This window comes from Pteropus vampyrus, unplaced genomic scaffold (assembly GCF_000151845.1).
Source record: "Pteropus vampyrus isolate Shadow unplaced genomic scaffold, Pvam_2.0 Scaffold12, whole genome shotgun sequence".
NCBI lineage: Eukaryota > Metazoa > Chordata > Mammalia > Chiroptera > Pteropodidae > Pteropus > Pteropus vampyrus.
In genome coordinates, this window is record NW_011888793.1 from 8,641,282 (window position 1) to 8,654,111 (window position 12,830).

Below are 12,830 nucleotides of genomic sequence, written 5' to 3' on the forward strand. Positions count from 1 at the left end.
ATTTTTAGTGAAAAATTTTATACGCAGAAGCAAAATCAACACTGAAATAAATTTATTATGACTTTTATTAAAGGACATGCTTCGGAAGATTGTATTGAAACCTTCCTCATAATGCCACTTAAGAGTTAAATTGGACCTTAAATATCCCAAATACCTTAGTATGCCAACTATTAGAAATTTATTTATACAATTTTGATAGCCGTAGTAGGATAATAATTGATTCATTTAAATTTACTAAACATCCCACAATATGTCAAGAACCATCTTTAGTTTCCGTACTATGCTCTACAAGTTCAAGTATTATTGAATTGTATACTTGAAATATGTAATTTTAATAACCAATGTCACCTCTCAAAATTTTAATTAAAAAATAGATGAATTTTAAAAATAAAAAAATAGATAAAGTCAGCAGAGGACACTAAAAGTAACATTAAATCTAATATCTAAAAAATAATAAAGAGTCAGAAAGGATAATTACGAGCACTGCTTACTCAAAAGTAGGTTTCCCTTGTGACCATCCATACAGATTGTGAACATTGTAATGCGAAACTTGTGATCCATCACTAAGAATTTGCTCAGTTTCCATACACGGAGTTCTGAACTGTAATCCCCTATTTCTTTTTGTGAGTTCTAGGGAGAACCAATAAACGATATTAATATATTATAAAGTGACTCATATTAAAATGTGTAAAATATAACTATATATTCTTTTGGCAAAAACATTAATTTTTGTTTAAAAATGTTATTGATTTTTAAGCATTCGTACATCACAGTCTATAATTATAATTGATTGTAGTTACAATTGTGACTGAAAAATATGAAAAAAATTTTACTATATTCAGTAACAAAAATGTTACTAATTAACATGAATTAATAAAAACCAGAAAAATAAATATACTCCTAAATGTCAATTATATTTTATTCATTTAGATGAAAAATACTGATTAAATAGATTTGAAAAATCAATCTGGTAGCCTAAAGCCTTGGGATTAAGAGCCAGGCAAATGGTATACCAACACTATCTTCCGATTCACTTTTTCTGTTTAAGATGCATTTTTCAGAGAGTTGCCATCACTTTATGTTAACAGTGTATAAAGTTTACTGCCTATATAAAAGTATGAGGATGAACACTGAGAGACTAGACCTTTCCCTTCCAGATCAGGGACAACCATAAGAGTGTTAGCAGTCTTTCATTTTTTTCCTTGTAAATTTTTTTTTTAAATTTTTATAAAAGTCTATTTTTTTTTTACCATAAAGAATATCGGAAGATCCTTAAGAAAATCAAAGTAACAATTTCAAACAAATTTAGAAATGTGTTGATATAAATAAAACATGTTTCTTGATTTTTCATCTTAAGCAGTATTAAATAATATTGGCAATGGATCAAAGTGTGGTACAGCATGTAGTTGGGTAGAGAGAATTGGGAATGTGAATCCTTTTCCCTGCAACATGAAATATATAAATCTAATAAATAAATACATAAATAAATGATAATATAACATCAAAGGCAAATGACAATGTTGTACCTGGCATATAAGGTGGATAATTTAGCTCTGTATTTCTGCATTGATTATTAGCATCTCCACTTACGAAACTTGATGGTTCATTCATATCCTAAGAAGAAGAGAGAAAAGTAAACAGAAAACAAAATTAGAACATATAATCTTGAAAAAGCTAATTCAGAGAGCCAGTAAATTAAAGCAGCATATTTAAATAATGGAACATTTACTTACGATTTTAAAAAGCAAAAACATAAGGAATCTCAATGATAATAAAGGATTTAATTAAGCTCAAAGTTTAACATTTTTATAGTTCATTCCTTCTTTGGACAAACATAAAATGCCCTACTTTTCCACTGTAGTTATAATATACACATAACAGTGAATTTTTTCTGTTTTCTAGGTATAAAATTAAATTATAATAGTGAATATTTTCCCTCACCCTCCCTCCAAAACTCATGCCTGGGAGCTACCCTGTATCAATTGCTTTTTTTTTTTAAAAAAATGACTGTTTGTGATTTTTAAAACCACAGAATATAGTTTACAAATGCAGAAGACTTCAAAGAGTCTTTCTGTTGGACACACATTTTAAGATCCTAGTACCACATATAAATGGACCATCACCTAAATGTATACCTCGTAAAGGTGATTATTCCACCCGATAAAAGGTTATCTTTTCTGGATCAAGACATCCTTGGGGAAAGGTTTAATAGAGTCCCTTATAGTACATAACTTTATACATCAAATAAGTGTATTTCCCATTAATTAAATAAATCTGTTTTGTACAATCTTATATCCTCAGGCTTGCACATCACAGCACCTTTATAAAGGTTTCTTCAATTTAAAAAACGTAAATTAATGTATAATTGTTAAAAAATCAACAGAGAAATATCACCTCCAAAAATCTAGAGAAATGTTATCTAAAATCTCTTGTATTAAATATTTACTTGTGGTAGACATTTTTATGCTATCTCAAGATAATATTATTAAAAATCTTATTATCAATATTTGAAGTGACATCTAAAATTATGAGATTATCTGAGAGAGAATTTTGTCTAATTTATAAGAAGTTATGATTTCTTACACCAAAGGCAGACAATTGAGTGTGAGATTTATATCTAAACTTAATGGAAATAAAATAAGCATTTATGAATGGTTAGAAAAAGAGTCTATTTTGGTTCCTTGGTCAAGTTGAAAACATTCAACTTGAATATTCACGAAATAGCAGTTATATACATAAATTGAATTGTTAAAACTGTATTTTAGAAGTTCTTTGCAAAAATAAGTTTTATGAAAAAAATGAATGAGGTAATTTTCTCAAAGAATACTTTATTGACATTATTAGAATCTAGTTAGAAGTTTGCATAATCAATGCATACTTCATAACAGAATATAAATTATTCAAAGTTTACTTACAATCCACAAGCCATCAAATTTCATCTGGTTATTGTAGAAATCTATCATTTCCCTTTCCCACCACTCTGCTGTGGAATTCCTTAAGAAATCTGGAAAAGCTACATGAGCTCTGGAAGCCTGTAAAAATAAGATTTAGATCCACAAGTATTAGATAATATAAAAGACTATATGTGCCTAAGTTAGACTTGAGCTGTCAAATTCATAAGTTGTGCACAAGTGATATCAAATTTAATTACATAAATGTATACGATTCTCTCCAAACACCTCAGCAGCAATGGGGTTAGTAAAAAGAAAGAGAGATACATGCAGAGAGAAGAGAGCAGCCTTGTGGTCCCATATAGAATGTGAAGAAACAGTTCAAAACACAGAAATATGTTTTCAGTGCTGCTTAGTGTGATAGGGAAGTTTTCTCTCCTTATTTTTAGAGCCATATTCTATAGCTTTACCTTTGTGGAGCATGATGGGGAAGGAAAGGGACTTGGTTTAGTCTGTTTTCCTGATTAAAAAAAAAAAAATTGTTTACCTGGCTTTCTGCCCTTCCAGAACCAATATATTTTTCCACCCACTCAACCGTTTATTTTGCTCTCTCACATCTAACCATTCCTGCGCCAGCAGAGAAGAGATGATTAACTCCTTTCCCCATCAAAAAAAAAGAAACTCCCTATTTGCCAGCCTACCCACATAAATCCAGGGTCAGAGTCTGTGTATTAGAACAGGATTGACCTTCAGCAGGTAAATCAATTGCCCAAAAAACAGCTTCACCTACACACTTTGCTGTCACATTTAAGACTATGTAGTTAACTGCCACAACAGTCTTCTCCAAGAACAGTATATAAGAGGGCATTGTGCATAGAGAAAATGCAGAGTAGGAAATATAAAAATTAACAAAACATGTATATCATGGGTATTTTTAGATTTAAAAGGGACTTCATTTTATAATTTTTCCCAAATTATATTTTACTTATAAGGAAAAAAGGCTCAGTGGTGTTTTAGTCAATGAATATTTTCAATGAATATTTTCAATGAATGAGAAAGAGCAAGAAAGGTAATGCCATATTTTGTTTTATAACTTTCATTGTTCTGCTCTTTCCATAATTCATTCATTTTCCTGTTTGTTTTTTTTTTCCAGTTGGCTGCTTTTATTCCTTTGATACAAATCATTGGTTATATCCAGAAGTTTCATCAGGTACATATGATCCAAAAAACTTATCCCTTTTGTGGAAGAGGATCCCAAGTGATTGTACATACACCACTGTAAATTGAAACTGTTCTCCAAAATCTATGGAAAGAAGCTATGCCTACCTCTCCAGTGTTGCCAATACTACCCAACATTAATGGATAGAACTCCAGTTGAGATAAAACTCTGACCTTTTTTCTTCAACAACATTTATTAGGTTTAGCAATCCTTTGACTCTACTTTAGAAATAATTTGGTAAGTTTTAAGTAAAAATAGTCCTCTAATGTTTCACACTGAACTTGAATTTTTACATGAACTCATATGATTTAATTATTATAATTTGATATACCTAAAAGACTGATTGTCAACTCATAGTTTTGTTGATTTTATTTCTATTGTTTTGATAGTATTTATTTTCTTTATTTCTGGTCTAATCTTTATCACATCTTTCTTCTAGCTTTGAGCTTAGTTTGTTTTGCTTTTTGCAGTGCTTGGAAGTATAGAGTTACATTATTTGACTCTTTTTTAATGCAGGTATCTATCGTTAGAATTCCCCTCTTACTATTGCTTCTGCTGTATCCTCTAAGTTTTGACATGCTGTATTTTCATTTTGCTTGTCTCAAGATATTTTCCAATTTTTTTTTTATTTTGCTTTGACCCATTGGTTGTTCAAAAATGTATTGTTTAATTTCCTCATATTTGTGTATTTTCTCATTTTGATTTTGATTTTAGTTTTATTCTACTGTGGTCAAAAAACATAGTTGGTATGATTTCAATGTTCTTAATTTCTTCAGACTTGTTTTGTCACTTAACTTGTGATAGATATATCCTGAGAATGTTCCATGTGCTCCTGAGAAGAATGTATATATTCCACTGCTATTTGGTAGAATGTTCTATATATAGTTTGTCAAGCTCATATGGTCTATAGTGTCATTTAAGTTCAGTTTCTTTGTTGATTTTCTGTCTAGTTATTCTATATATTATTGAAAATGAAATGATAAAGCTCTTCTTATTACTTTATTACTGTGTACTTTTTCTCCTTTTACTTCTGTCAATGTTTGCTTTATATATTTAGGTGCTCTGCACTTAGGTGCATATATATTTATAATTGTTATATCTTCTTGATGAATTGACCCTTTTATTATTATATAATGTCCTTATTAGTCTGCTGTAAGAGTTTTTGACTTAAAGTCTATTTTATCTGATATAAGTGTAGCCAACCCTGCTCTCTTTTGGTTGCCATTTTCATGGAATATCTTTTTTCACTCCTTCGCTTACAGTCTATATGTGCCTTTAAACTTAAACTGAATTCGTGTAGACAGCACATGTAAAAGTGACAAACTGTTAGCTATACTACCTAAGATAAAAAGAGAGAAAAGCCAAGAAAATAAAATCAGATATGGAAGGTAAGACATTACAACTGATGCCACAGAAATAAAAAGGATCATTAGAGACTACTATAAACAATTACACACCAACAATTTGGATAACCTAAAAAAAAAAAATGGATAAATTCCTAGAATTATGTAACCTAATGAAACTGAATCATGAGGAAATAGAAAATATGAAAATACAAATTACTTGCAAGAATACTGAACCAATAATCAAAAAATTTCCCAACAAAGAAAATTCCAGGACCAGAAGACTTCACTGGTGAATTCTATCATACATTTAAGAAAGAATTAATGCCAATCCTTCTCCAACTTATCCCAAAAATTGATGTGAAGGGAATACTTCCAAACTTATTTTAAGAGGTCAGCATCACCCTAATACCAAAGTCAAAGACACCACAAGAAAAAAGAAAACGTACAGAACAATATCCCTGATGAATATAGATACAAATATCCTCAATAAAATATTAAGAAAACAATTCAAGAGCACATTTAAATAATCACACATCATGAACAAGTGGGATTTATTCTTGTGATGCAAGGATTGCTTAACACAAAAAAATCAAGTAATGTGATATACCATGTTAACATAATGAAGAAAAAATCACATGATCATCTCAATAAGCATTGCAGAAAAGGTGACAAAATTCAAACTACTTTCATAATAAAAACTCTCAATAAACTAAGAAGAGAAGGAAATTACCTCAATATAGAGATCATATGTTTAATGCCTACATCTACATTTAATATCATACTGATTCAAGGAAAACAATTTATCCTATATAAGATAAAGGCAAGGATGCTCACTCTTGCCACTTCTGTTTGACATAGTACTGATAGTCCAAGCCAGAACAATTAGGCATAAAAAAAATAATAATAAAGCATCCAAATCAGAAAGAAAGAAGTGTCTTTGTTTGTGGATAACATAATTTATTAATAGAAAACTCTAAAGAACACACACACCTCTCCCCACATGCATGCATACACACACACACACACACACACACACACACACACACACACACACACAGAGTTAGAACTAACAAACACATTCAGCAAAGATGCAGGATAAAAAAATCAACATGTAAAACTCAGTAGCATTTCCATACACTAACAACAAACTATCTGAAAAAGAAATTAGGAAAACAATTGTACTTACAATAGTAAAATAATAATAAAATAGGAATAAACTTAACTAAGGAGGTGAACAATTTATATACTAAAAACTACAAAACTATTAAAAGATACTGAGAAAGACACAGACAAGTAGAATGATATTCTTGTTTGTGAATTGGAAGAATTAATGTTGTTAAATTGTCCATCTTACTCAAAGCCATCTATACATTCAATGCAACTCTTGTCAAAATCCCAATGGCATCTTTTACAGAAATAGGAAAAACAACGCTACAATTCCTTTGGAACCACAAAGAATCCTAATAGCCAAAATAATCTTGAGAAAGTAGAAAAAAGCTGGAGTCATCACATTTCCTTAATTCAAAATATATTCCAAAGCTACAGTAATTAAAATGATATATTATCAGTGTAAAAATACATACAGACCAATGGCACAGAATAGAGAACACAGAAATCAATCCACACATATATAGTCAACTAATCTTCAACAAGAGTGCCAAGAATATACAATGGGGAAAAGATAGTCTCTTCAACACAGTACTGAAGAGCAAACTAGATAGCCACAATGTAGGACAATGAAATTAGATCTTTATCTTATACCACAAGAAATTATCGGCTTAAAATAGACTTAAGTCTTAAATATAATACTTGCAACTGCAAAACTTCTAAGAGAAAACAAGGGAAAAGCTTCATGACATTGGTCTTAGTAAAGATTTCATGGATATGACACCAAAAGCACGAGCAACAAAAGCAAAAATAGACAAGTATCATTACCTCCAATTAAAAAGTTTCTGCGCAGTGAAGGAAATAATAGACTAAATGAAAAAGCAACCCACAAAATGAGAGAAAATATATGCAAAGCATATAGCAGATAAAGGGTGAATTGCCAAAATATATAAGATAGCCCTACACACATATGTATATGTGTGTATATATGTATGTAAGTATGTACGTATGTATATATGTGTGTATGTATAAAAACAAACAATAACTTACTTGAAATTGGGCAAAGACTTGAATAGACATTTCTCTAAAGAACATATACAAATGGCCAACAAGTATATGAAAAGATGCCCAGCTTCATATATCATCAGGGTAATGTAAATCAAAATCACAATTGAAATCACCTCACACCTACTAGGATGGCTATTATCAAAAAACAAAAAACAACAACAAAAAAACCCAAAAAACAAAAAACTGGTGTTGATAACGTATAAGAATTCCTCAAAAAATTAAAAATAGAACTACCATATGATACAGCAATCCCATTTGGGGACATGTATCAAAAACAAAAATAAAAGCAAACAAAAAAAAGCACATGAAATCTGGATCTCAAAGAGATATCTGAACTCCCAAGCTTATTGTTGTTCTGTTCACAGACTTACAGTGTTGAAATAACCTAAATGTCCATCAATGAATGAATTGATTAAAAAATAATAATAATAAAAAAATAAACAAAAAACAACAACAAAAACCCTATGGTATATACATACAATGGAATACTGTTTAGTCTTACAAAAGAAGGAATTTTGAAATATGTGGCAACATGGATGAACCTTGAGGATATTTTGCTGAGTAAAATAAGCCCGTTTAATATTGCATGATTCCATTTATACAAGGTATCTAAAATAGTTAAATTCACAGAATCAGAAAATGGGCTAGTGATTGTCAGAGACTGGGGACTGGGAGCAATTGAACAGCAGTTCAGTAGGCATAAAGTCTCAGTTATACAAGATGAATAAATTCTAATGATCTGCTGTACAACAATGTCAGTAGGATCAAGAATGATGTATGTAAACTTAAAAATTTACAAGGGTAAATGTCATGTTAAGTGTTCTTACCACAATAAAATTATTACTTAAACGAGATAAAATGTAAAATTACTTAATAGTGTGACTGACACGTTTTTATTTAGAAAAGAAATTTTGATTTAAATATGGTCTGATAAAGAATTAGAAAATGATCCATCTACTTTTTTAAGGAAAGTATCCAAATTGAATGACTGGTCAAAGTGATCATTAAATCCAAGAGCTGAATGTCTTATAGTTATAGAGTTAATAAATGTAAAACTTACATTAACAGCTTCATCTTCAGTCAGACTCTCATCTATTGTTATATTAGGTAAATCTGGCCAAACCTGCAAAATAAAAAGAAATTGAAAAATGGTTTAATAAAAAATTCAGTATGGTATGACTGTGTTGAAAATAAATTATAATAGAGTTTTAGAGATATACGATAGACTCAAGATCATAGAACCGTAATTTCTTGTTATTTTTTTCAGTTTTTGTTTTGGTATATGGGTCAGTTATAAACTATTCCCATTTTCCATATTAATTTTCTTTTTAATCTGACAAATAAAATTTTAAAAAGCCAATCTTTGTAGTTAGTAATGATTTTGAAAACAATACATGTAACCAAAGGTCTGTCAGGAAATAATATGAAAACCATATATTAAATTTAAATTAATGTAGTATATTAAAACTGTTTCCATAATTATTAAAATCTAAAAATGGTAAACATATTTTTATTTGAAAGGTGCCGGAGATCTGAGTTGGATGAGGCCATGTTGAGGCAAATATCTTTGTGATTTTCAGTTAGTACCAAATCATCTTCTTACCCCCACACCTTCTCCATCCCTGCTCCTGCCTCCCTGCCCACCAAAGTTTTTCTCCATCCCCACCATAAACACACATAACAGAACCTAAATTCAATCATGTTAGAGATCTGGGGATTTGAATCTATGTATTAGAAATTTAAAAGTCCCATATAAAAATGTAAATAATCCCCAAAGGACTAATGACCTACAAAGGATTCATTCCTGATTGGGAAGAGTGAAGAAATGAAATAGAGAGTAGAAATCTGAGAAAATGTATAGAAATATAGAATAACAAAAAGGTAGGAAGGAAAAAAATCCTTTTCTATGGCCAATATGTCATATCCTATACTTGGTACATTTCTTAAAATATGATTTTTTCAGTAAGGTTATCACAGGAGTTTTCCTATTTTATTTTAATCTTTTTTTATTTTGAAATTATTTTCAGACTTATAGAAAAGCTGCAAAATTATATCTAGGTTTTTTTCTATATCTTTCACCCTGCTTCCTCTAATGTTAACATATGTATAGCTACTGTACAATTATTAGAACAAAAAACTTAACATGAATACAATACTATCAACTAATCTACAGGCTATGTTTGAATTTTACCACTTTTATCATTAATGTCTTCTTTTTAGTTCCAAGATCCAAAAAGGATCCCACATTACATTTAATTAAGTCTTCCATTATAGGATGTTATTATTATTTTTTTCATTTTAGTTATGACTAGTGAATATTTTTATTTACTCTTTTATATGCAAGCCAAACCATGAATTTTTCTATATTAATATATGTTATATATTAATATAGGTCTGAATATTATTGCTTATATGCAATACTGTCAATTATATTCCTTTTTCAAGGGAGGAATATAAGTATAGCTCTTAAAAACATTGTTTATTTTATTAATGATATGTTTTTAAGAGAAGTACATATATTTAAATGACTTGCAATACAGAATAATGAATCACCATCTTATTAATGGTAGTTTTATAATAAAACGAGAAATAAAATAAAAGACAATTTAAAGATAAAACAAACCGTATTTGGACATACAACTTGTATAAATTCTTTCTGTTTCTAATAATCTAGATTGAACTCAAAGAGTATATATTATTTGCTTGTTAGCTATTAAATCATTACATTCTGTATAATGTATCTCTCTCCCTGAATGGTTTCAACAGTTTTTTGTTTTTTTTTTTTTTAATTCAAAGGAACCTTTTAGTGAAATAGCATTTATATGTATTTTATTTTAAGATCAACCAGTACCTTTGACCAAAAAATTTCATTGGTGCCAGGCCATTTGATAAAAACATCTTTCTCCTGTCCTCTTTGAAATGGTGGGTAAGGCCTTGTTTCATTTCCTGAAATTGCTGGATCCTAAAAATAAAGAAATACAAACCAGGTAACTATGGAATAAAAGTATAGCCTCTTGATTAGTTGTTATAAAATGTTATATTTTTCCATTACTACATTATCATTAATTGTGCTTTCATCATTATATTGTTCATTCATAGACTGAAAAATGGACTGATGATATAAACTTAAGTGTTTTAGCTAGTTTGTCTTCTAAATTTCTTAGAAAAAAATTTTAAGAACTTTTGAAAATATATTAACTACTATTTCAAGCAAGATTATAATTGCTTCCTGTGAGATCTTGATATTTTCTTCCCATTGAATCACTAACTTAAAAGCAAATTTTTAAACATGATAAGCATATGAAGTAGTCCTAAGGAATAATTTGAAAATTGTATAGGAATAGAAAATCCATCATCACTTTGTGATAGCACCTATAAATTGAGGCCAATTTACAGCTTGGGTGATCACAAAAACAAACAAACAAACAAACAAAAACAGCTTGTTTTTGACTCTCAGCTTTAGTCTTAAATCTCTAAGGATATATCAAGTATAAAGGTATCCTGGTGGCAGCCTACATAAATAAAGTGCAGTGTTAAAAGAGGAAAGTTTTAAGTTTGGGAGAAGAATCCAAAGTTATATACTTTCTATTTGGAAACACCTTCCTGTACCCCTCATTCTGGGAGAGTAATCTTAATAAAATCAAGTTAATAAGATAATAAGACTCAGATAAAATATAAGATATAAATACTGACCAGGATAATAATGTATCTCATTCCTTCACTTCTTATTTTGTCAACAAACTGAGGAAGATCCTGGAATCTTTCACCAATTGTAAAGTCTAGTTGTCTTTCCATGTAATCAATGTCTGTGTATTGAACATCCTGAAAAACAAGCATTGTGATAGTAGGATAAGAATCCCAAGAGTGAGTGAATAACATTCAATCATACTTATTAAAGTATTAGCAATATGAAAGTTTCAATGACTCTTCCTTTGATCCTAAAAGGAATTAATCAAGTATTACAATGATCAAGAAATAAAAGTAGCATGTAAAGATGCAAAATATTCTAAGAATGAGTTCATATAAATGCTCTGTTTTATTAACAGTTAGTAATTTTGATTTAGAAGTAAAAATTCTTTCAAATCAGTATCGTTTGCTATGAAATTCCCAAAGGAAACAGAAAGACATAGGATCAAATGGTTTATGAGGCCATGAAATTATGTTAAGTGGTAATTTGGATGTGTACATAGTGTACACAGAGACAGATATTGGTCTATTTCTGGAAACATAAAGTAAATATAGGATCATTTCAAATAATTCTAATATTGCTAGAGGGGAAGAAAGAATTATTAGTAAATCCATTAAATATTGTAAGATTTTGCATTCATTATCCACCAAAGTCATTTCTGAAATAACAGCCCAAGCTTAAATAAGCAAAATATTGCTTACGAATAGGTATTTACAAATATTTTTAAACTAATGAATGTTCGAATGTTATCGTGAAAATTTTAATTTAGGCCTAAACAACAAATTTGTTAATTATTTTCTGTTAATAGACATTAGTTAAATTTTTCTTCTAGATTTTGTAAAATATATGGTTAATATAGTGATGTTATAAACATATATGGGTAATATGTTATAAAAAATAAAAAAATTCTTTTAAAAAAAAATCCACTTGCATATTTCTATAGCATCAAACTATATAATTAAAATCACCATATAATATATTCTAGAACCATATATTGGATTCTTTTATGTGTACTGATATCTTATCATGAGGTCCTTTTCATTGTTCTTAGAATGAGTTCTCATATACACCAAGCATTCTAGATTTCAGTTCTTAAGTGTTAGTTACTAGAAAGATCTCTTGGATTCCTTAATACTGCAAAAAAAAATAGAATTATATGGACTGATTGTTTCTGGATACTTAGAATATTTATTTTCCCAAACATTGAGGGAAGAGAATATTCTGCCAGACTTAATTCTGTATTCTAATATTACAACTATCTTCTATTCCAATGCAAAATCACTCCGTTTCACCTCCAATTCCTTCTCTATAACTTGTTACATCAGTTGATTAAATAAGTTCTGTGGACCCTTACTCTCACCCAAAGAGAACACAGGGAATATGTCTCACTACCCATGTGACCCGAAGTTAAAGAGAAAAATACAAGAAGACGGTGACTTGTTTAGTGCAACTCCAGGTCATGGAATTGGAGAAAGAGAAAAGAAATGGTATCTATCTAAAAGACATTTTAC

General features: G+C 29.5%; 1 protein-coding gene across 1 annotated transcript in view; it reads right to left on the reverse strand.

Annotated features, from left to right (window-relative positions):
* The window catches only part of SI (sucrase-isomaltase), an 84,397-nt gene that overhangs the window by 20,794 nt on the left and 50,773 nt on the right, over positions 1-12,830 (reverse strand). The window contains exons 30-35 of the mRNA XM_011380810.2: positions 11,325-11,453; positions 10,483-10,593; positions 8,692-8,754; positions 2,916-3,032; positions 1,527-1,614; positions 492-630 (exon numbers count right to left, since the gene is read on the reverse strand). Of these exons, the coding sequence (XP_011379112.1) occupies positions 492-630; positions 1,527-1,614; positions 2,916-3,032; positions 8,692-8,754; positions 10,483-10,593; positions 11,325-11,453 (647 nt within the window). The remainder of the gene's footprint in view (positions 1-491; positions 631-1,526; positions 1,615-2,915; positions 3,033-8,691; positions 8,755-10,482; positions 10,594-11,324; positions 11,454-12,830) is intronic.